General features: G+C 46.6%; 1 protein-coding gene across 4 annotated transcripts in view; it reads right to left on the bottom strand.

Annotated features, from left to right (window-relative positions):
* Positions 1–23,054, bottom strand: part of LOC102462448 (ABC-type organic anion transporter ABCA8-like) — an 82,470-nt gene extending 59,416 nt beyond the window's left edge. The window contains exons 1-7 of one of the 4 annotated variants that reach the window (XM_075903996.2): positions 22,770–23,054; positions 20,180–20,253; positions 18,682–18,788; positions 15,461–15,665; positions 12,836–13,003; positions 10,412–10,521; positions 4,258–4,484 (exon numbers count right to left, since the gene is read on the bottom strand). In XM_075903996.2, the coding sequence (XP_075760111.2) occupies positions 4,258–4,484; positions 10,412–10,521; positions 12,836–13,003; positions 15,461–15,665; positions 18,682–18,786 (815 nt within the window). In that variant the 5' untranslated portion in view covers positions 18,787–18,788; positions 20,180–20,253; positions 22,770–23,054. Of the gene's footprint in view, positions 1–4,257; positions 4,485–10,411; positions 10,522–12,835; positions 13,004–15,460; positions 15,666–18,681; positions 18,789–20,179; positions 20,320–22,769 lie in introns of all 4 variants that reach the window. The other 3 variants (XM_075903994.2, XM_075903993.2, XM_075903995.2) reach the window with 3 other exon arrangements.
* Positions 23,055–25,486: the final 2,432 nt, after the last annotated feature.

Below are 25,486 nucleotides of genomic sequence, written 5' to 3'. Positions count from 1 at the left end.
TGCTTATCATTTACATTTTAATAAAAAAAGCAGAATTTCATGCTAGGATAGGAATAGAAAACATTTTTTTTTTGCAACTAAACATGAATTAGGCTTCCTTGAGCTGTTCCCAGGCAGCGTTGGCAAAACAATCACCACACCGAGGCTATATCTACATTATAGAGGTTTTTTGGAAAAACTACCATTTTTCCGAAATAACTTGTGGAGCGTCCACTCCTCAAGTGCGTATTTGCACAAAAAAAAAATCGAAAGAACAGAGGGGGTTTTCTGGCGTAGGTATTCCTCATTCTTTGAGGAAGTATGCCTTTTGCAGTGTGGATGCGCTCTTGCACAAAAAGTTTTTGTGGAAGATCTCTTCAATAAAAGCTTCTTGCACATCAAGCCTACACTCTAGACATAGCCTGAGATAGTGCATGGGAATCAGAACACAAAACACCAGAAAGAAACCTGTCTCATTTTATTGTGAGAGCTGACTGTCCTGCAAAAAGGAGCAAGAGAGAATAAAAAAGAAATTAAAAAAAACCGCTTTCAGTCTTAATGATCTCCCTTGTTATAGTAGTAACATAGGTAAGGGCTTAAAAAAAATCTCACCATGGATTTTTTTTTTTAACCGCAGTTGACACTGCAAAATCACATATACACACAATCCCAAGGGGAAAAAAAGGAGATTTTTTTTTTAAATAAAAGCTGTACTGTGGAAAAGAATGAATCACACATGACAAAAGTTAGTCCTGTTGCTTAATGCATGACTGGAAGATGCTCAAATGCTATAAAGATAAAGGAGATAAAAGAATCTAAATAGAAAGTGCAACATTGTTGACAAACAACAAATTAATAATAACTAACTCTCAAGATGGCATTATCATTAGTGGTGCTCAAACTGTCACATTGGCTTCAATAGATTTGTCCTCAAAACACCTATGGGAGGTATAGTTGAGCAATTATCCCCAATTCACAGATGGGGAACTGAGGTCCAGCATTTACTCGGCTTGAGAAAGGTCATACTGTCTGTAGAAGAGTAGAGAATAGAACCCAGATTTCCTAAGTTCTAAGCAAAGGCCTTGGTCATATACTAAGTTCAGATAGACAACACACACCACTAAGGGCTGATTTTTAGATGTTGTTAGGAGACAATCCAGACTCAACCCTAAGAATGTGAGATATGTACAATCTTTAGTTTGCCCATCAGAGGGGAGAATGTAAAATACAAATCCTGAAATGACACGAATCAGCATGCATCCATCAACGTCATAAGAATGGCCATATTGGATCAGACCAAAGGTCCATCTAGCCCGGTATCCTGCCTGCCAACAGTGGCCAATGCCAGGTGTCCTAGAGGGAGTGAACAGAATAGGGAATCATCAACTGATCCATTCCGAGCTTCTGACAGAGACTAGGGACACCATTCCTACCCTTCTTGGCTTACTGCCATTGTAGCTAGTTCTTTTTTGAACCCTGTTAAAGTCCTGGCCTTCACAACATCCTCTGGCAAGGAGTTCCACAGGTTAACTGTGCTTTGTGTGAAGAAATACTTCCTTTGGTTTGTTTGAAACCTGAGACCTATTATTTTCATTTGGTTCCATCATCCTCTGTTTACTGACAAGAGTCTTATCTGGGATGATTATAGGAAGATTGAAAAGCAGGAAAGATAACCTGGGCAAAATGTCCGTTCTCACTGTGGTTATTATTCCTTACCAAGAGTTCCTACATTTCTTCCAGGACTTACAGAGTGGAAAAACTGGCTTGACTGAGAATAAACCTGAAATCCATTGGCTTAATTTATTTTCAGGCTGGATGCTTTCCCATAAACATATTTGTTTTAGACATCAATTTAAGAACTGTTGCATAATGTTTCTCTAAGCAAAGTTTGTGAAGTTCATTTTCCTAATGGCTACAATAGTATCCCTGGCTTTTGTACAGTAAAGATTTACAAAATTGCTTGGGCTCCTCCCAAACAGTTATACAATTGTAACTAGGAACTTGTGGACGGGAGAGAGACCCAAAGGTGAGAGAAAACAATTGCCGGAGGTTCAAGGCTGGAGCACAAATCACCGTTTTCATGTTGGGATTTAGAGCAGAGTTTGTCACCAGTTGGCAAAAGTCCTTAGCTATGTCTTCCTCCCAGACTATTTTTCAAATAGTAAGCTCCAAATTACTATATTATATAGTAGTTATATTATACATTACCTTTTCCTGATGTGAGGTCAGTGTGTGTACTTTATGGCTCACTCACTTATGAGTAAGACCCTACTTAAATTGTGGAAAGGTCTTCAAAAATTACAGCTTGGATTGTGGATAAAACTTGAAAACTCAGGAACCAATCCATGCAACAAACCTCAGTGCCAACTCTGCCCACATATATACACCAGCAACACCATCACAGGACCTAACCAAATCAGCCATACTGTCACTGGTTCATTCTCCTACACATCTACTAACGTAATATACGCCATCATGTGCCAACAATGCCCCGCTGCTATATACATCGGCCAAACTGGACAGTCCCTACGTAAAAGAATCAATGGATACAAATCAGATATTAGGAATGGCAACATACAAAAACCTGGAGGAAATTGTGTGTCAATTTCCCTGGACACACAAATGCAGATTTAAAGGTAGCCATCCTGCAGCAAAAAAACTTCAGGACCAGATTTCAAAGAGAAACTGCTGAGCTACAGTTCATCTGCAAGTTTGATACAATCAACTCAGGATTAAACAAAGATTGTGAATGGCTCACTAACTACAAAAACAGCTTCTCCTCTCTTGGTATTCACACCTCCAGATCAGCTACTAGAAGAGGGCCTCTTCCTCCCTGACTGGATCCACCTTGTCATTTCCAGCCTGATTCTGGCCTGCATATTTATACCTGCCCCTGGAAATTTCCACTACATGCATCTGACAAAGTGGATCTTTGCCCACGAAAGCTTATGCTCCAACACTTTGGTTAGCCACAGGTCTCCTTGCCACTTTTGCATTGTACAGGCATTCAATGTTAGCACAGTAGTAATTGCATACTCATAATGTATGCAAAGTTGTGTGGACTATGCCAAGTCAGCTAATTAACATAAAAATTATATAGTGGAAGCATAAGATTGCAGAATCTGCAATTTCCACACTATCATGAACGAAGCAGGGCTTTAATCCATCCTCACTGTAAACTGCTAACTTTAAATAGTATGCCGAATCTGTAAAATTAGCTCCTAGCTGGAAGTGTTTGCTTCAACTGGCACTAAACTCTGATTGGGGCCAGGTCTACAATAGGGGAGAAAGTTGACCTAAGATATGCAACTCCAGTCATGTGAATAGCGTAGCCGGAGTCAACATACTTTCTGTTGAATTTCCAGTGTCCCCACCGTAGGAGGTCGACGGGAGAAACGCTCAGGTTGATTTTCCTGACTCCTTGCAACCCAATGGAGTACCAGAGTCAACAGGGGCAGGATCAGCAGTCAATTTAGCAGGTCCTTTCTAGACCTGCTAAATCAAACCCTGGGAGATCCATCTCCTAAGCACTGGTCTCCCAGTAAATGGAGACAAGGTTTGGCCATTGTCCTCCATGGGACACTATTGGGTTTGAGAGCAGGAATGCCTCAGGGCACGCACAAGCGGGCACTGAAAGATTCATACACCTCATCATAGAGCAGTATGACATGGACCATTCCGTAGCAAAAAAGAAATCAGCCTGAGCTATATTGGCTACAACGGACCCACATTGGCTTCAATGACCAAGTTAGAGCAGGTTGAAATGGTTTGAATCCCAAAAGTGTGCTAGTAGGAAACAACTGGGAAAATAGTGGGCTGGTGGTGACAGAGAGAGTCCATGAATTTTTTTTTTTTTAGACCGGTTCTATTGGAGTTCCTCTGAAAGTCTTTCTATTAAGACCCAGTTCTGCATTATGAGCTGTGGATGGCCTGCTATGCCTGGATAGTAGACAAAAAACAAGCAACAAGTCATCTAGGCCATGACACATGACAGATTCTCAGTTTGATTCAATTCCTTCAACTGACTCTCACGCATGGTGCCTCTAACTGGTGATACGGAGGCACTGCTTATATTTAGCAACCTTCCTTTGGCAACCTGGTAACGCGGGCTTAATTTACATTCTTGGGTTTTGCAAATGGAGAGGACTCATCTTGCTCACCCAGCAGAATTTCCCCTCTTCTAACAATTTACTTTAAACACATGGCTGCATTAATTAGAGATATTAATCCCCCAGTTGATTTATCTGCCCTAGATATGTAAGCAGGTATCTCACACACCAGAACGCTACATCCTGGAGCCCCATCATCCTCATGAGCTCCTTTAACTTCTTCCTATCTTTTGCCACATTGAGGGACATGAAGTAGATGAGTGGAGAGAACGCCATGGCAGCGCACACCACCAAAAAGTCATAGCTGACACGTTGGCTAATACGGAACGGGGCAGACTCCATCTGAACGGCCGTGACTGAGCGCAGCTCTTCTATCACCGTGTGGTTGGATGCCAGCTGAAATACAAAACAGGGAGCCGGTCAGATTCCTTCGGCCAGTCCACCGATTGCTAGGGACAGCGTGTCTGTGTCTCTCGGCGGTGAGAGCGCTCTCACAATATGCACGGCGAACTTCTCCGTTAGCAGGAAAGAAAGGGCAACATAATTCACTCCTGACACAAGCACTCACTGAGGCTGGAGCTGCCATCCTGCACTGCAGACCCTGATGCTGCAGCTGTAAGAGAGGATGGGAAGCACCAAGTGGAAATAATTCCAGTCCCCAGCAAAACTCCTCCCCCACCACCACATTTCTTGCTTTTTTCCAAAGCAGCAAATATTTTCAATCTAGCCTCTCGGCATAGGGCAGGGGTGGTGGGCTTGCATGCATGCGCAAACGGCCGGCATTTTCTTGCAAGCATTAAACCAGGTGTGGGGAACCTAAGGCCCAGAGGCCGGATGTGGCCACTGGCTTGTCTGGATCTGGCTCCTGAGCGTGAGGTTCCCCCCCCTGCATTTGGGAGCTCAAGGCCTGCCCCCTTGTCATTCCCCCCATGGGGCTGAAACTCAATCTACTAGCTTGGGCCCCCCACCGCTCTGGTGTGTGATGGGAATGAGGAGTCATGTTAGAGAGGATTTTTGAGGTTTTTGTTGGGTTTTTTTGCTTTTCACTTGTGTGCGGCCCCTGACTTATTTTTCTGTGGGTCAGAAGCCCCTAACCCAAAAAAAGTTTGTTTCATTTCGACACAGGAGGAGCAACGCATTATAATGGGAGGGCTGGTGGTAACGTTGGGATATTTTTCTTGGCAAGTCTGCTTTTGCAGTATGATTTCCAGTGGTAAATGGCTTTAATGTTGAGATGGTGTGGCTGGGTGGACAGACAGAACATTAGAGGGCAATTCAGCCTCGTGGGGAGCTTGGGGAAGTCATTTCACCTCTCAGTTTCCCCATCTGTAAAATGGGCCTACTCAGTGCTTTTTGTGTGTGTGTGTGTGTGTGTGTGTGTGTGTGTGTGTGTGTGTGTGTGTGTGTGTGTGACAGTACTGGCATCTCTGTAATGAAAATGGCCATCTTAAAGGAGATGCGGCTCTTAAAAGGGCAATGCTGGGCCCACCACTGTGGGTTTTTTTTTCCTCAACTTTTTCCTTGGAGCATTGGCACTTTTAAAAAAAATACAAAAAAAACCACTGGGCCTACTGGTAGTGAGCTTCTCTGTAAACCACTTTAAGATCTACTGATGAAAAGTGCCATGCAAGAGGTAGGTATTATTATGAACATGGTGCTACACACCAAGATAGTCCAATTATGGGGAAGTTATACTAGATTTCAAAAAGATGCCAGGGCTTCATGCAAATGCAAGTGTGCCTACATGCAGTGGCTTGCTCTGTGGTGGGCTTTTGGGAAGCTGAGGCAGATTGATGGCCTCACATGCTGTATACTGGCAAGGGAACACAGAGTTAGGAGCAGGTGACAACTTTCCAGAGTCAGTCAATGTTGACTATGCAGCATGGGAGACATGACAACTTCTCCAGCCAGACTGTAACTGCGGATGGGCAGTGAGGCCTGCATGGGTTTGGAAAACAGGCAGTCCTGAATTTTAATTCTGATCACGAGATCTCTCAACAGGAAGGGAGTAACAAGCCTCACTGGGGTGCTATACGAATTGAATATCTGCACACTGGTTTTAAAATGTTAAGTGCTAGATAAATACAATGAATATTTAACAAACATAGCTGGGGTGCAAATGCATTCACGTTGCAGCAAATCATCATAGTGCACTCAGACATGATCTATTTATTGTAGGTACTTATAGGGCCTTCATCACAGTGTTCAGGCATCTCTAACGCCTTGTTTATTTTTATGCAGAGATAGATACTCCAACGATCGATCTTCCAGGGTTTGATTTAGCAGGTCTAATAAGAACCTGCTAAATCAAATGCTGATGAGGCCCCCATTGAGCCTGGTAATCCACGGCATCACAAGGAGTGTAGGAATTTGGCAGGAAAATTTCTCCCAACCTCCCATAGGAGGGCTACCCAGGAAATTCAGTTTAAGGTACGTTGACTCCAGCTATGCAATTCTCGTGGCTGGTATTGCATATCTTAAGTTGGATTTCTGGCGCAGTGTAGACCTGGCCTAAGTCTCTTAACACATTCATCCTGGATAAATGTAAAGTAATGCACACTGAAAAAAATAACCCCAACTATACATACAAATGATGGGGGCTAATTCAGCTACAACTAATCAGGAAAGAGATCTTGGAGTCATCGTGGATAGTTCTCTGAAGACGTCCATGCAGTGTGCAGCAGCAGTCAAAAAAGCAAACAGGATGATAGGAATCATTAAAAAAGGGATAGAGAATATGACAGCGAATATCTTATTGCCCTTATATAAATCCATGGTACAGCCACATCTTGAATACTGTGTACAGATGTGGTCTCCTGATCTCAAAAAAGATACACTGGCATTAGAAAAGGTTCAGAGAAGGGCGACAAAAATGATTAGGGGTTTGGAACGGGTACCATCTGAGAAGAGATTAAAGAGACTGGGACTTTTCAGCTTGGAAAAGAGGAGACTAAGGGGGGACAGGATAGAGATCTATAAAATCATGAGTGGTGTGGAGAAAGTGAATAAGGAAAAGTTATTTATTTTTTTCCATAATATAAGAACTAAGGGCCACCAAATGAAACTAATGAGCAGCAGGTTTAAAACAAATAAAAGGAAGTTCTTCTTCACATAGCCAATCTGTGGAACTCCTTGCCTGAGGAGGTTGTGAAGACTAGAACTATAACAGGGTTTAAAAGAGAACTAGATAAATTCACGGAGGTTAAGTCCATTAATGACTATTAGCCAGGATGGGTAAGGAATGGTGTTCTTAGTTTCTGTTTGTCAGAGGGTGGAGATGGATGGCAGGAGAGAGATTGTTTGATCATTACCCATTCGGTTCACGCCCTCTGGGGCACCTGGCATTGGTCACTGTTGGCAGACAGGGGACTGGGCTAGATGGACCTTTGGTCTGACCCAGCGTGGCCGTTCTTATGTTCTTATGTTCTGTGAGGTAGGGATGTGCTAGTCACTCCATTTTACACATGGAAAACTGTGTCACCTAAAGGCTAACTGACTTGCCCAAGATTACACAGGAAACTTGTGGCAGACATGGGGATCCCACCTGGACTCCAGCACTCCAAACTAATACCTTACACACTGGGCCCCCTTTCCTTTTGCAGCATTTGTGCACTTGAACCAAATCATGGGGGGGGGGGAGTGGTGTCTATGGGCACCCTGTCTGGTGTGCTCAGTATTTCTGAAACAGAGAAAGGGACCTCAGGGGGTCACCCAGTCCACCCTCCTAAGTTGAGGCTGGATTCAATATATTTAGATCGCCCCGACAAGTGTTAGGCTGTGTCTAGACTACATGGGTCCATCGACAGAGCCATGGAGATGAGGGGTGTAGGCAAAGGGAAATGAAGCGGCGATTTAAATAATCGCGGCTTCATTTAAATTTACATGGCTCAGCGCGCTAGTCTGGACGCTCCCCTGCCGACATCAAAGCCCTTTGTCGGCAGCCCTGTTATTCCTCGTGGGATGAGGTTTACTGGGGCTGCCGACAAAGGGCTTTGATGTCGGCAGGGGAGTGTCCAGAGTAGTGCGCTGAGCCGACAAACAGCTGATTAGCTGTTTGTCGGCTCAGCGTGGCAGCCATGTAAATTTAAATGAAGCGGCGATTATTTAAATCACGGGTTCATTTCCCTTTGCCCAATAAACAAATCTACATGGCTCCGTCGACGGAGCCATGTAGTGTAGACGTACCCTTAATCTACCCTGTTTCTAAAAAACACCAGTGATGGAGCGTTCATCTCCACTCTCAGTAACCTTTTCCAGTGCGTGGTGATCCTTGTAGTGAGAAAGGTTTTCCTGTTATCTAACTTAAAACTTAATTTGCTGCATTTTTTTCATCCGGTTATTTACACCCCCTAAGAGTAATTTCCTCTAGGCCCATATTTCACGAGGGTTGTTTTAGGTAAATGTCAATTGACACTGTGTCAAAAATCTTGTTAAAATCAAGATATATCATCTAGTGCTTCCCGCCTCCCCCCAATTCCCCCATCCATGAAGTCTATAATACCGTCAAAGAACGGAAACAGGGTGGTGTGATGTGATTTGTTCCTGACAATCGATGTGGGCTATTACTTCTTTCCCTAGTGTCCTCTAGGAGCTTACAAACTGTCTGTTTCATTATTTGTTCCAGGCATCCAAATGAGACTGACTGGTCTTATAATTGCCTGGTTCCACCCTGTTCCACTTTTTAAAGACAGCTATAATATTTGCCCTTCTCAATCCACCTGGGCAGCGATTCAAACGCTGCCCAGCTGAATAGTACAACACCCACAGCTGGCAGCATGTGTTTCTATGGGTGGTGCACCACAAAATTTGGTGGTGGTGTGCATCACAACATTTATTATTTGCATAGATGGAAAAATAAGAGGAACCACTGCTCTGGACCCATATCTGCCCTCCTCAAATTCTCAATGATAATTGCTAGCGGTTCTGAGATTGCTTCAGCTAGTTGAGGGATGAACATAAAAATGGCCATACTGGGTCAGACCAAAGATCCATTTACACCAGTATCCTGTCTGCTAACAGTGGCCAATACCAGATGCCCCAGAGGGAGGGAACACAACAGGTAATCATCACATGATCCCTCTCCTGTCATCCATTTCCAGACAAACAGAGGCTAGGGACACCATTCCTACCCATACGAAGAGAGATAATGGCTAATGGCCACTGATGGACCTAATCTCCATGAATCTATCTAGCTCTTTTTTGAACCCTGTTCAAGTCCTGGTCTTCACAACATCATCTGGCAAGGAGTTCCACAGGTTGACTATGCACTGAGTGAAGAAAAACGTCCTTTTGGTTTTTTTTAAACCTGCTGCCTATTAATTTCATCTGGTAACCCCTAGTTCTTATAGGCTTTGTCGACACTGCAAGTTTTCGCGGCAGAAAATATGCTAATGAGGGACTCATTAGCATGAGTAGCGATGTCATTAGCATATTTTCTGCCGTTTCTTTTTGAGCAAGGGGGTTTTGCATGAAAAGAAGCAGTGTAGCCACTTCTGTTTTGTGCAAACCTCCCTTTTTCCACAAGATCCTTAAGTCTCTCCAGGACAGGCGTAAGGATCTCATGCAAAACAGGGGGTTTGCACAAAACAGAAGTGGCTACACTGTTTCCTTTTGCACAAAAACCCCTTCTGCAAAAAGAAACGGCAGAAAATATGCTAATGACATCGCAACTCATGCTAATGAGCCCCTCATTAGCATATTCTCTGCCACAAAAACTCGCAGTGTAGACATAGCCATATTGTGGGAATAAATAGATAACTTTTCCTTATTCACTTTTCCCACATCGGTCATGATTTTATAGACCTCCGTCATATTCCTCCTTTGTCCTCTTTTCTAAGCTGAAAAGTCCAAGCCTTTTTTATCTCTCTTCGTATGGGACCCGTTCCAAACCCCTAATCTTTTTTGTTGCCTTCCTCTGAACCTTTTCCAATGCCAATACAATACAACAGTGGTGGATCACTATTATTAGCCCTTGGTGTGCCACTATATTTATCTGTGCCATCGTAGGTACAGGTGCAATTGCAGCTCCTATTGGCTGGAAACGGCAACCTATAGCCAATGGGAGCTGTGGTCCCTATAACTACGGAGGTGCAAGGCTCACCAGGGGCTAACCCTGGTGGACCAGTTCTGGCCTGCGGCCGGTATTTGCCCACCCCTCAGCTATTCCTTAGAATGAATTTCATCCCGTTCTACAGACATGACTACATCTCACGTCTCTAAGAGCTCAATCTACACGTCAAGAATTTCACCACTGATTTGCTTTGCTGAGGGGGCTGATAATCTCACTCGCAGGAACGGCCTTTCAAGCTCCCCGCACTACTTACTTGAATGATGGCCGCGTCGATGTTTGCTTGCAGGGCAACAAATCCTGAATCCAACGCAGTCATAACGGCACAAGTGACGTAATCCTCCTCCATGGCGTCAGAGCAGCTTTCTTTAGGAAAGGTTAAAAAAGAAAGCAGAATAGCATGTTGAGGGGTGGTCGTGGGAATATGTGACACAGAGGCTTAGCTGTGGGATGTGGATTCCTTCACCTGCTGTCCCTCCCTCCCCCCAGTTAAACTGTACTCTGTGGCTGAAATCCTGACCCTGCTGAAGCGAATGCCAAAAAACCCCGATTGACTTCAGTGGACTTCACCACTTGACTGAGTGTCATTCCCATCTCATGGATTTTTCAGGGCACATTATGCCTTGGTTGGGAAGAGTGCTAGTGCAACAGCTGGTGTGAACACACTCTACCAAAGCACCCTTCCAACAAGCAGGGAAACACTGTAACAACAGAGTGAAGCTAGGAGGACAGGGTACTAAGAGACACTACCAAAGCACCCTCACAATGGGCAGGAAAACACTGTAACAACAGGAAAATACAGGGTGAAGCTAGGAGGTCAGGGTGCCAACACACCCTACTAAAGCACCCTTACAATGGGCAGAGAAACACTGTAACAACAGGAAAAGACAGGGTGAAGCTAGGAGCTATCCATTCAGGTATGACCAGGTTGTAAAGATAGCACCGTACTCTTTCAATACCCAACACTGGCAGGTCCCAGACCACGTCTACACTATGGCATGGCAGCCCAAAAACCCCCACACTGCTGAGAACTGTAGTTATGCTGACCTAACCCTTGATACAGAAACCGCTCGGTCAGTGGAAGAATGCTTCTGGCAACCGAACTTCCTTTGGTTGGGGAGGTGGAGTACATATAGTGAAAAAGCTTTTCCCTTGTTGTGGACTGATGGGATATGATAGAGGTCTCTAAAAACCATGAGTGGTATGGAGAAAGCGAATAAAAAAGAGTAATTTACTCCTTCCCATACCACAAGAACTAGGTGTCATCAAATGAAATTAATAGTTAGCAGGTTTAAAACAAACAGAAGGAAGTATTTCTTCACACAATGCACAGTCAACCTGTGGAACTCCTTGCCAGAGGATGTTGTAAAGTTCAGAACTTTAACAGGGTTCAAAAAAGAGCTAGATAAGTTCATGGAGGAGAGATCCATCAATGGCTATTAGCCAAGACAGGCCGGAATGGTATCCCTAACCCAGGGGCAGATAAAAGGTTCTCTGCGGGCCGGATCTGGCCCATCAAGCAGGTTGATCTGGCATGCAAAAGTCATGCTGCTCACCTACCTCCAAGCCAATCAGGAGTAAAAGGAGCAGAGATTGTGCAACCAGCTGCCCTTGCCAGAGGGCTTACAGAACACTGGGCTTGTGAGGCAGTTCCTATGTAGAACTGGTCAAAAAATTTCCAAGTGATTTTTTTTTCAGGCAGAAAATATCTATTTGTTCAACTTAAAACATTGCAGGGAAAACGTGTCCTTTTTGAGAAAATATCATTGAGGGGGTGGAAAAGTGCTTCAATAAGGTGGAAAGAACATTTTGAGGTTTCATATTGAAGTGACTTTCTCTCTAAATATTTTTGTCACTTTATTTCTATTTGATATTATACCAGTCACGATATTCAGGATTGCTAAACCCAGACGCAAACCTGGTCAGAACATAAATTATCAATGAGCAAGCCAACGACCAGGCAAAAGGGGACTTATCAAGTCTTAACACCAATTATTTTCTATTCTAAATTAAAAATAAAAATTCATTGCAAAAAGAAATAACTGAAAAGAATTCTTGAAAGTTTAAATGGAAACAAAACATTTCAAATGAGCCAAGACAATTCCTCCCCCAAATTCTGTTTTGTGAGAAATGTTGGAATTTCAGCATTTATGTATTTATTTTCTTTCAATATCAGAATTTCTCACGGGACCAAATTCAGAGTCCCAGACAGCTCTGTTCCTGCTAGATGGGGGTGGGAGGTGAGGTCAGGTGGGATGGGGACCAAAGAGGCCTGCTGCACCAGGTCACAGTGATTCTGGGCACCACTAAGGGGCCCCACCCCTTCCACTCTCGGCCTCACCCCTTTTGTTGGTGTGGAGCGACTCCCCCACCATTTTGCCCCGGGACCTGCAGTGGCTGTTGACTCCACCGATTCCTGTGTATTCTGAGTGGCTGTTGGAACTTTGACCAAGTTGTCTACTTCTGTAAATGCTGGTGGTCAAAGTCACCCAACCATTTGTTCCTAATAGATAGATTACTCATACACTTGAATCAGTATCAGAAAATAGTTGGTTGGTTGAACACTAATTTTATACCTAGACACATTTTAATTTCACTTATACCTATATACTTTGTGATTAGATTGAAAGATTAAAAATATTGACATCCACAGCTATTTCTGTGAAATGGGAAAAATCACCTGAATGATGGTTCATGTTGTCCGTTTGTAAATGGAATGTAGAATCATCCGGGGAAGATAACTCATAAGAGAAATCATCCTTAAAGTTAACTTCTATAAGATTAAAAAATGTCGTATAATTTATTTCCAGCTCTGATGATTCTTCAGTCTTTTCAAAAATACGTATACCTGTTATTTTTAAGAAAAATAAATGCATGTGTGTATCACTCCCGTCTACCAAAGCATCACATGACTTTATCACTTTTAGGGTGAGCAACATAAACCAATAAAACTGGGGAAGCACAGATACACTTTTTTCTAATGTCAAGTGCATGTCAAAAGTATGCGTTTGGAACTTTGAGACAGCATTTCATCCAAGAGAGAAGTGAAAAATATAGAGCAACTGATTAAAAACAGAAGAAGAGAAAGCCAGGGTGGGGGGGCAACATATTACGAAAAATGAATATAGACAGCCTTACACCAGTGCAGTAAGAAAGAGCAACCCTAAGGCTGCTCTCTAAAAAAACACACAACAAAACACCAGGTCAATAGCAACGCAGACTGGCCATCAGAACTGGAGCACCATAACTGGTACTCCCACATACTCTCTTCTGCACTGAGTGAAGCATGGCCACAAGCGAGAATCTGGCCCCTGCTATTCATTAGCACCACCCAGGTGGACTGTCCGTGGCATCTTCCAGCATTAGAGATTCATATCTAACGAATGCAGGTCAAACCTCTCTAGTCCAGAACTTTCACGTCTGGAAACATCCATCGTCCAGAATGATGTTAGTTAGCTGGATGTCCACTTTTCATGGGTGTGGCCAAGTTTCCTACAGTCCCACATAGTTTGTTTACAGCCACCAGTCCTGGCTTTCAGGGTTCTGTGCTGCTATTTAGTTCTAATTTACTCCTAACTGTCGTCTAACAGACCAGTAAGCAGGGGAAGTGTTGGTAATGCTGCTAGACAATATGGACTTCCCGTGGTCCAGAAAATTCTCAGGTTTGGAACTGGACAGGTCCTGAGGGTGATGGACTAGAAAGGTTCATTCTGTATTCGAGTGCAAGCAAAAATACAAATTTAAAAAAGTCTCACGACACATAGGAGATGTGTGACGGTTCACCCCTCCCCCATGCTTCATGAAATTGACTTATGGATATAAATATACATAACTCAAAGGTGCTTTGAGCAAATTACTTCATGTAACCTATCAATCTTCATGCCTTAATCCGCTGGATCTGTTTATCTTATTTCGGTGTATGTAGCATTCTTGTGTGTAACACTAGATATGTAGAGTAGGGAATATTTTATGTGTTTTAAATATGTTAATGAAGGCAGCCGCAGTGTCTATGCCTGTGTTTCCCAACCGGGATTCCGCGGAACTCTGGGGTTCCACAGACCATCGCCAGGGGTTCTGCTAGAAATCGTGGACTAAATAAATAAAATTTGTTTTTCTTATAATATAAGCTCACACACACACACACACACACACACACACACACACACACACACACAAATAAAACAGCTCTTTACACATAAATTTTCTTGACAATAATTTAGCAGTAATTGAGTTGCGCTCCCCGTTGTCAACTTTCTTTTTCTGGCCAAGCAAATGTTTTCATAGGCAAGGGTTCCTCGGAATATGAAAAATTATTTTTGGGCTTCCTCCATGGGGAAAAAGGTTGGGAATCACTGCTCTAGGCAATCCTATGCAAATAGCCTTTTGTCCTCAAGACTTAGTACAGCCGGTCCCCGAGTTACGAACGGTCGATTTACAACCGTTCGCATTTATGACCAAACCTCCCATTAAGCGGTCGTAAAGGCGGTCTCTGAGTTACGAACGCGACCCACGCTTACGAACAGCACAGTCACAATGTAACTCAATGGGGTCCGACTTACGAACATTTTGAGTTACGGCCAAGTGTTTGGTCCGTAACCCATTCGTAACTTGGGGACCGGCTGTACTGGTTGGTAGGGACAGGCCCGGTGACTCCCCATGCAATAAGGGAATCTTTAAAAACAATAGGAAAGTAGGAGTGTTTTGGTCTTTGGCTGGCACATCCAAGGGAGGGAAACCAAGACCCTAGGGGGAGGGACAGCCCTAGTTTTGAAGGCTTTGCTGGAAAGGAAACAGTTTTGGGGGGAGTTTGTAATGAGTTTGTACGCTGAGGTTTCAGTGAGTTAGCTAAGTGCATTCTGTTATTTTGAATTTGTAACCTACTATGCTCAGCCTGTTTTCACTTATTGCCACTTAAATCCTACTGCTTGTACTTAATAAAAATCACTTTTATTTTCTATCCGATCCAATGTAAATAATTATTAGCTGGGGAGCAATTGGTGTGTACATTCCTCCTTTCATTGTCAAAGGGGGCTTACTTAAATAATTCATTTTCCTTGGACCTGAAGTATTTTAGTGTCTGCACTGCTTGTAAGGGGAGCATTCATCTCAGCTCTGTGCCTTGGCTGGGAGAGACCAGGAAGCTGGCTCAGCAGGCCCAGGTGGTGAGTAGCCCCAGAGAACAAGAAGGGGAGTGGCAGTGGCTTTGTCAGACCTCCAGGGGGCACCCCAAAGGGTCTCCTGTAACCTCACCCCGTCACAAGATGTAAAATACACAACAGCATAATAAAGTGAAGCAAGAACGCACCCTTCATAAAAGAATCCGAAGCCACATGCTGCATTATTTGTCTGGTCGTGTGTGTCACTGGAGTATACTGAAGTCCATAGCTGGAAGCATGAATCTTATCGACACGCCCAAAGTCGTGGGAAGGTACTGAAAACTGTGGCATGTACCAACCACTCGTTATATTCAGATACAATAAGAGGGGTATCACTAACGAGAGGACCAATTCCTAGGGAGCAAACAAACAAAAAAGATTGAAGCAAATTATGAACCCGTGCAAATCAACTGACCAGCCTGTAGGAGGGGCTTATTCCATGACTGAGTTTTGCCATGCACTTTGGGAGAGCAGGTGTGGGGGCGTCACTGCACCCCCATCCACAGCCAGATGCAACTGTCAGCCAGCAGGTAGAACAGGTCTATTAGTCGACAGGGACACAGCATAGAACTAACTTACCAGCGCAGTAACCAGAAGCAGCCAGTACAATCCATATTGGGGAGAGGGCCCCCCAAGCTAGGACCCTCGCTCCCCTCTTGCGCCCCAAACCCACCCAGTTCCAGGCCCCCTCTCCGGCCTTTGTCCTGCTTCCTGGGCAAAAGGTGTCACCTGGTCACATACCCCCTTCTGGGCTCCAGTTATAAAGGGCATCAGCCACTGTGTAAAGGTGGGAGGTTGTCACATCTGAAATTCCCACCCCCATCTAGGTACTGGTGCAGTGCCCCGAGAAACTGAGGTGACTAGAGGAGAGTAGAAATCACATGCAGCATAACAAAGGTGAATAAAATCCCCTCAGCGTCACAGCAGGCCCTGACTCTGTCCTTCCCTACATGCCCATTCTCTAGGCAAACGCCACACTGTGGCCATGTGATGGAGCCTGCCGCCACGGCTCAGGGGCCTCCCTCCTGTCGAAAAGTCACAGCATCTAGAATGGCCATTTCTGACTCTTCTCAGGTACTTTGGGAACCGTTGACGAGTGACCAGGCCGTCCCAGCGGATTCCCTCACAGTCACCACCCCCATTAGCCACCCCCATTCCCATAAGGCCAAGGATATTATAGAGTGAGGGGCAAGCTAGGCTAGTGAGCGGGCTGCAGGAGTGGCCGTCCTCCATCTTGGTGGGTGGCAAAATTGTCCTCACCCAGACGGCCTCCTGGGCATTTGTGCACCTAAAATTTGGGGGAGGGGAATTCACCCTTAGCAGCACCGTGATTGGCTGCAGAGGGAGCGCATGGCTCTCACAATGTTGTATGCATTCAGCATGCACCTGGCTTAGAATCATAGAATCCCAGGGCTGGAAGAGACTTCAGGAGTCAGCGAGTCCAGCCCCCTGCCCAGAGCAGGACCAACCCCAATGAAATCATCCCAGCCAGGGCTTTGTCAAGCCGGGACTTAAACACCTCTAGGGATGGAGATTCAACCCCTCCCTAGGGAACCCATCCCAGTGCTTCACCACCCTCCTAGGGAAACAGTTTTTCCTAATATCCACCCTAGACCTCCCCCATGCTTCCTATGCCCTTGCTCCGTATGCATGTCACTTTAATAATATCCGGAGGGGGAACGCCCCACGTGGACTGAAACCTGCAGAATCTGGCAACCCAGTGGATGGGGAACAGTAAACAACGTGTCTCACGGGCCACACGCAGAACCCTCTTGGGCCCCAGGAGCCCCACTGACCACACAATGCCACTGATTTTTCTATCCTTAGAGTCAAAATGACCTCCCGAGCCGAGCCTCCACCAGGAGATGATGGGAGGTCAAATGACTTGGTCAAATGCGTCCTCTCGGCTTGAGGGCGCCTTTCTGGTTCTTTCAGTCTCCTACAAGTGTCACGTTCACCGACTTTTTTTTTTAAAGCCGATGAGAGCCTGGTAACGGGACAATCACAACAGCCAATGAAAGACAAAGAGCCCTGAGAGTGGTCACTAGCAACTGAAGAGCGAGAGCTGCCCTTTGTCTTCATGGCATTGGGTCATCTTGTAGGCCACGTGTGAACCGCACACCTTCTGGGGAGAGTGTACCGTCCAGTGGCACCGAGATCACGTACAGAGAGAATACAGGTTGTACTTCCCTTAACAGAGACTCTCTGGTCTGGCAACATCCAAGGTCCAGCAAGACCACAGATGCTCCTGGACCACAGGTGTAGGGAGGTCTGGCTGTAGGGCAGGGGTGGAGGTGGGGGACTCAGCTGGGAGCTCTGTGTCTGGGGGGGATGTGGCACAGTGGCGAGTTCTGGCCCCAGCAGCTGGGCAGTAATAGGGGGCTGGGGAGTTCCAGCCCCGGTGACAGCCAGGTACCTCTGGCCCCAGCAGCAGTGGGGCCAGTGGCGGCTAGAGATCTCTGGCCTGAGGAGCCACAGCTGGCCAGGCAGCAGTGAAGTTGGGCTGGAGCTCTAGCCAGGGGGCAGAGTTCAGGAGGGGCCATAAGGGAAGGGACCTCCCCTGATCTGGAAAATCCCTTCATTCAGGAACAGTCAGGTCCTGAGGGTGCTGGACCAGGGAGGTCCAACCTGTAAGAAGACTGCTCTGCAGCCAGCTGCCTTTTAGCTCATGCGGTAGAGGCTCCGGTACTAAGTCCCAGAGGTCGCAGGTTCGATCCCACCTGTCGGCGTTCCACATGCAGAATCTCAGACCTAAGTCACTAAAGGCATTTAGGCACCTGAGTCCCACAGAACAGTGCAAGCCAGATATATCAATACCTTTGGTCATCTTGGCCTCTGTGTGGGAATGGGAACATAAAATTTCTAAGACCTTCCCAGCATGCAGCTGTACCTTGGCCATTGTGTCATGCATCAGGATGTTCTGCCCTTATGGCTTGCTGCGGAAGAGTGGGCAGGACTTAATTTTGCCTCTGACCTGCCCTCTCTAGGACAGGGGTGGGCTGATCTGCTAGTGTTAGCTCCTGATGGGCCCCCAGCACTATATTTACCTGCAAAGCCATAGGTACTGGCAATTGCAGCTCCTGCTGGCTGTGGATCACCCTTCCCACCAACGGGAGCTGCTGGAAGTGGTGTCCCATTCCGTGCTACTGCCCTCTGCTCCCTTTGGCCGGAATAATGATCCATGGCCAATGGGAGCTGCGATCGCGGGTACCTGCCGTCATGCAGGTAAATACAGCGGTGGCTTGCCAGCGACTGCTGCCATGTTATTGCCCATCCCTGCTCTAGGAGGTGCGGTCTGGCTCTGTGACAGCTGCCTGATGTACCAATTCCCCAGTGGAGCGTTAGGGAAACCCCAGCTCTTCCGACTTGCCTGTAAACTCTGCTTTTTCTTCCTCCATTTCACCAGTATGTGCTTCAACAGCAGGGCTCCCGTTTGTTGACACACGCGGCTCTCTCGCTGATGTTCAGGGAGCATTCCTGGAATGGAGTGAGAGAGAGAGAGAGAAGGTTTTTTCGATTGCTACAGCACTATGGATCCCTTTGTGTGGCGTGAGGGAGGGTACAAGTGGTCTGGGATAGGTCTCTTGGAGCAGCTGGGTTCATTTCATGGCTCTGTCATCTGCCTGTCTCTCAAAGCAAAACTCATAACCCCTTTCTCACAGGGACATAAATAGCTCCTCTTATGTCCATCCGCAAGGCCAAATGCTTATAGGAAACTGGACTATGTAGTAGACTGTCTTTTTTTTTTTTTTAATGGCTGTACAGGAAAGTCAGTACATTAATCCACTATTTGCTGTCAAGGATTTGAGACATATTGTTGGGAGTGTGCCCATAATTTATATTTAGTACAGAGTAAAATTTACAATAAAAGAATCAAGGGAAAACACCCTTCATCTCTTTTATATGACATGAATGCTTTAGAACAGTGTTTCTCAACCTTTTTTTTAAATAAAGTACCCCTTTAAAAAAATCTATAAGTACCACCAGTACCTACAGTTTTCAGACACACAGGTTTTTTTCTACCGTTGCAACACATTTGTTTAAACAACTTAATCATAAAAAGTACAAACATAATAAAGTGCTGTAAAACTTAACACAAAAATTCAGTTTTCAGTTGTTTCCAAATTTCAGTAATGTCGATGTACCCTCCAGACTTCTCTCAAGAACCTCTAAGTGTATTTGTACCACTGGTTGAGAAACACTGCTATAGAATCCCCAGCATCTTCCTCTAAGGCAGAGGTGGGAAACCTTTTTTGGGTCGGGGGTCACTGACCCACAGAAAAAAATCAGTCAGGGGGCTGCATACAAGCGAGAAGCCCCGGACTGAGAAGCAAAAAGACACTCCCCACATTCCCCTCACACACTAGAGTTTAGGGGTGCCCAGGCTAACAGATTCTGTGTGGTCCAGCCCTGCGGGTGAGTTGCAGGGGAGCGGGAACACCAGCACATGCTCCCCAGCCTTGGGGGTCGGACCCAGGCAAGTTGGATGCCACATCTTCTCCCCCTCTCCTCAGCTACTTTAAGGCAAACACCCAGACCAGATGGAAGATGTACACATTGAGATGAAAGTCTACTATGATGGGTGGCTGTAAACATTTGCACAATATAAGTGATTAGGATCCAGGACATAAAAATGAATAATTGTAATACACACAATACACATAAAACAGAGAGAGAGAGAGACCAAATGTCAAGATCAGAGGAAAAAAACGAACGCTGTGAAATGTACCATCTTCCTTTTTTTAACCTTATAACAGCAGCTGAAGTGGACCTAGCTAAGGGGAGTGTTGTGAACTTGTAGGCTAGCTACAACTTATAAACAACTTTAGTTTGCTTTTAATATGAATTTCTCGCGTGTGTACACGCACCTTACTCCAATCTCGCTTCAGTTAGGTCAGGTGTGGTCTTGGAATGTGGTTCTGAGGAATTTCAGTAGACTGTCCTGGAAAGAGGAAACCATCCTCAGAAAACAGGGCCTCTCCTCTCGGGTTCTCGGTGAAAAAGCAACCTGGCCAAGGAAACGTCTCCCTGAGAGGGTCTGGTTTTTGGGGAGCAGGAGGTTTGTACCGATCAGCTACAGATGAGCAGGGGATGTGGCTGACTGCAATTCTAGGCCCCAGGTCAGAACAGCCGGTGGGCCCGCAGGCAGGCACAAGCCGTGACCATGTAGACAGAGTCTGCATGACATTTGGGCGGTGCTGCACATGCCCTGGCTTGTGTCCTAGCACAGCCAGGACTTCCACATGGCCTGACAACTATCTAACCGTGCAAACCCAAAGTCCCTCGCCCTGCCCCTGCCTCACCCCTTCTAAGGCCACGTCCTGCCTCTTCTCTGAGACACCCCCCCCCCGCTTGCACCATCCCTTCCCCCCCCCCCCGTGGCATACTGGATACGCTCCCCCACCCTCACACGGTGGAGGCAGAGGTTTGGGGCTCGAGAGAGGACGTGGGGTGTGGGCTCTGAGAGGGGATCTGGGGATAAGAGGGGGTGCAGGGTGCTGGCTCTGGGAGGGAGGTTGGGTGCAGGAACGGGGGGGCTCTTGGGCACAGGTTTTGGGGGAGAGTTTGGACGCTGGCTCTGGGCTGGGGCAGGGCCTGGGAATTGGGGGGCAGGAAGGGGCGAGGGGTGCAGTACTTACCTTGGAGGGAGACCGGCACACTCCTCAGGCAGCGGTTCTTAAGTAGGGAGGCTAGAGCAGTCTTCATATGCCACTGCTATAGGCACCGCCCCTCATGACTCCGATTGGCTGCAGTTCCCAGCCAATGGTAGCTGTGGAGTCAGTGCTCAGGGCGGGGCCAGCGTGCAAAGTTTCCCCATTCCCTCCCAGGGATGGTACGTGCACTTCTAGGAGCAGTGCAGAGTGAGTGCGGGCAGGAAGCATGCTTTAGACCCACTGCGATGCTGGTAGCAGCAGCCGCCAACCCCCCCCCCCCCACCCCCAGGACCTTTTAAATCACCTGGGCCCATGGACAATTGCCCCCATTAACAGGCTAGCTTCTCTCTATTTATTACGAGGAGCACACGAAGAACTTTTCACCTCCTCTGATGTCAGCTGACCCCAGGAGGCACTCAGCACTAGAACCGGCAGGAAATTTTGCAGTACCACCCCCTCTAAAAAAATCTTCTAGTTTGCAATGCAACATCCACATCCGCAAAAGACCGAACATTTCCATTTGGAAATGCTACTGCAATGCCTTGTGGGAGTTTTTATGTAGGTGCCTCACGGATTCAGTCTCCTCTGTGGGCCAGGCTCCGTCATGCTTCATGTCCCCCGGGCCTCCTTGTGATGAGCCAGGATGGTGCTCTGTGGGAGTTCCTGGCCCTAGTGCACCATGGGAGATGTTAGCCCTGCTGGCGAACACACTCGGGAGAGGAAACCGGGGACACGAGGTACCTAAACGTCAACTCCCACAAGGCACCGCAGTGGCATAGCCAACATTTATCATTTAGGTATTTGAGTGACTGGGTTTTTACACACGAAGCTGACCTTTTCTGCAGATGGCCATCTGTGAAGTTTTTATGAGAACATTATTTAGTTGGAAGTCTAATTTCCCATCAAATTCTCGTTTCGCCTCAGCCTCCCTCGGCACATTGCAGAACATGCAACTAATGGGGGAAACTGTGCCTGGAGAATGACTCCTGAGAGCAGCAGAATCTGCCAATGGCAGGCTTCCAGCAGAATTTCCAGCTAGACTTGGGTTCACAGTGCTCGTCCCACTGAATTTTCAGAATTTTAATTTGTTTTTCCTGGTTTTGCCTCAGGAAGAAACAGAGACTTTCCAAAGATTTTCATGGAAAAAGAGGGACCACCTAGCCCACTGTAACCAATAGGTAGGACCCTCCCCAATAAGGCAGAGATGCAGGTTCAGCTACTTACTTTATTACTCCCTCTCACCCCAAGTGACTATCCTGGCCCTCAGGACAGTGGCCATTCCGAGTTGGGTCTCGCTTAAACTGTCCTGTTGAATTTATTCTACTTCATTTAAATATTCATCAGGGCTAGAGCTGCCCCCATCCCCTGTGAGTCCTTAACCACCTGGCTATTGGCTGGTCTGGTGAGCAGCCCTTTTCCCAACAAACGTTTTCGTCAAAACTGATCCATTCTCCTGAAAAGTTTCCAGTGGCAACAAATGGGCATTTTTTGAGGGAAAAAACAATGGGTCAAAAATTTCCCACCCACCCACCCACCCACACACCAGTGCAAAACCATTTGCGGCAACAGTAAATCCCAAAGACTTTAGCCATGGTGGCCAACATGCTAGCCACCAGCCACATGTGCCGATCTGTCAGGTTGAGTGCGGCTAGTGGGCTCACAGAATTATTTGCACTTTCAGAATAATGTGGCTAGTTCGCTATAGCAGAACTGGTTTAACAGCCCAGCTTCAGAGAGTGAAAAGCATTAACAGAGGGGACAGGGCTCAGACAGTCCAGAAACACGGAGGCAGAAAAAAACTCACCTTCACAACAGCCGGCGTTGAGGAAGGAAACAGAGACACTGGGACAAGTCTGAGAAAACAGTGAACACGCTCCCTCCGTTTCTCTGCACTGTTGTTTTGAGACCAGAACAGTCCCTGAAAGGAAACAGCGTCCTATCCTCTGCCCTGCTGCCAAATGGTTCCGTGCATGTGAATGGTTCTCAAATTTCTCCTCCCCTTCCCTGGCTACCAGTTCTCCTAGCTAGCAGTGCTGCAGTGGAAGGCCCTGGGATGAGCGCTGAATACTGTAAACAAACGTAGCCAGGGAGAGCACGCTGAGGAAAGTTACAGCCAAAAGTGCCTTAGAAAATCGCCTCTGAACTCTGGAGCTGACAGGAAGGATGGCTAAAGGTCACAGCCCAGAAATCTGGTGCGACAAAGCAGCGAGTAAATAAGAGTTTGATCCTGCGAGATGCTAAGCGCTTCCTTGGGGGTACTTAGTGACCTCAGCTTCCACCAAATTCAGTGGTGCTTGAGGGAAGTCAGAAGCTTGCAGGATTGGGCCCTATGCAAGTGGAAAACCTTGTTGGATGGGTGATAGGAATATTGAGGGTTGAATTCACCTATCGGCACAAGGGTGCTGAAGCCCCGCAACCAGGATGCCAGCTGCTTCCTCTGTCAACTCTGTGCCCACCTGCTGCCCTATGCGCTGAGGATTCTGCTGCTGGCTCCGAGCCAGGGGTCCCAGCAGCCAGCCCCGTGCACCAGAGAGGGAGACTTTGTAGCCAGCCCTGTGCCAGGGTGTTGCTCCTGGCCTCAGCTCGGATGGGAGAGGACAGGTGTGGGGGAGGCGGAGGATGTCAGCACCCCCCTCCCTTAAAAATGTTCCTGGACCACTGAATTCATCCCAGGGCCCGAGCAGAGCTCAGTAAAAAAAACAGAAGGGGGTGCATGTGAAGAAGTATCTTGGGGACACCTTTGGTCCTGCTCCAAACCGAGAGCTGTACCCATCCCTGGAGCAGTCTGGAAAACCGTCCTCGCTGGCACTGAGTTAGCAACTGCCTCAATAAATTGTTGTGGCATCTAGAAATATTCTGGGCTATAGGAAGGCCCAGCCATGCCCCCTACCTCCTCCAGTGTGCCCCAACAAGGGCGTCTCCCTTTTTCTGAGGCTACCGCTGCTCGCTCTGATCCTTATTCTACCTCCTGCGGTACTGCCTGCGGGGAGAGAGAACGGTTTCTGTGGTACTCAACCGATTCTCGGCGTTGGCGCCTCTCTCTCCTGAGGTAAGGTAGCCCCCACAGGGCACATCGGCTCATGGTGTCTGTGGCTGTACTAACATGAGCTTCTACTCAGAAAACGAATGCAACCATCTTGCCCCATATCTCCTCAGCATCACAGCTGTTCCCTCAGGGACAAGCAGAGCTGGTTCCATAGGATTTTTGCAGCTATTCTTCCATACCTTTAGCCAGAGCTTGTGGGCACTCTTCTAATCCACTGGGCAGCATTTGAATTTCTCCTGGGTGGTCACCTAAATGCTCAGCTTACAGGAGGAAACACTGCTGACAATGCCTGACAGGGAGAGAAAGCCAGGCTTCATTGCATGAAGGCCAATTGAGGAGGGGTTGGGTGGTGATTATGAAGCCGAGAAGTTTGTGGCAAAGGAGCTGAAGGCAAGAGGCAGCAGTCACTCCCTGTTCCCTAGCCACAGTCAACCTGTGGAACTCCTTGCCAGAGGATGTTGTGAAGACTAGGACTTCAACAGGATACAAAAAAGAGCTAGATAGGTTCAGGGAGGGTAGGTCCGTCAATGGCTATTAGCCAGGATGAGTAGGAATGTTGTCCTTAGCCTCTGTTTGTCTGGAAATGGGTGACAGGAGAAGGATCATGTGATAATTACCTGTTGTGATCCCTCCCTCTGGGGCATCTGGTATTGGCCACTATCAGCAGACAGGACACTGGGCTAGATGGACCTTTGGTCTGACCAAAGGCCATTCTTATGTTCTTATGAGATGATATGAAATCATCCATTGTGCCCGATGCTAAAGGAGTTAGCAAAATTGACAACCTTGGAGACAGGCAGAGACCCCTGAAAGGTGAGATGACCAACAAGACATAATGATGAAGAGCCGGACAATAACCACCCAGGGATAACCGTGGAAAGCTCCGAGATTAACACCATGTAAGAATCAAGGATTGCTGAGTGGCATTGCAAAATTCAGGCTCAAATGGGAATTTACAGGTATGAGGATGGGGGGTTTTGCCGCAGAATTCTGGGTTCAATCCTGCAGAGCCTTGAAGCATTGGTACAAGACTGACAGAGCCTACCTCTTCACTCATGTTCAGTGTAAAAGTCCATTAGACTAGCTCATCTGCAGGGGGGTATAGGTGGGTGAGAGAGAAAGACAGAGAGACAATGCATGTATTGTATTTTCAGTAAAGGTAGTGTATTTCTTTTTCCCCAAAAAAAGATCCCAAGTGCTTCTTATAAGCATAAGAACTGAAGGGTCAGCTTCATGCAGATCACTCCTCCATTGAGACAAACATAATAAAGGACATGACCATATAAAATGCCTTTAATTATAAAATTTCAGTTAGAAAGAATGATGAGCAGTATATAAACTGACTTCCTTCTGTGCATTAGATGATGGCATTTATCAGTTATTCACTTCCCCACAGAGGGAAATGCACAGAAATGGGAACAGGAAATGTTTGTGTTCCAGTTACTCTGCCACTCACTCATCTTGTGACTATGGTC

The sequence above is a fragment of the Pelodiscus sinensis genome, chromosome 20 (assembly GCF_052426305.1).
Source record: "Pelodiscus sinensis isolate ZL-2025 chromosome 20, ASM5242630v1, whole genome shotgun sequence".
Lineage (NCBI taxonomy): Eukaryota > Metazoa > Chordata > Testudines > Trionychidae > Pelodiscus > Pelodiscus sinensis.
Note: the sequence above shows the minus strand (reverse complement) of the source record. Positions and strands in the feature narration are given on the sequence as shown.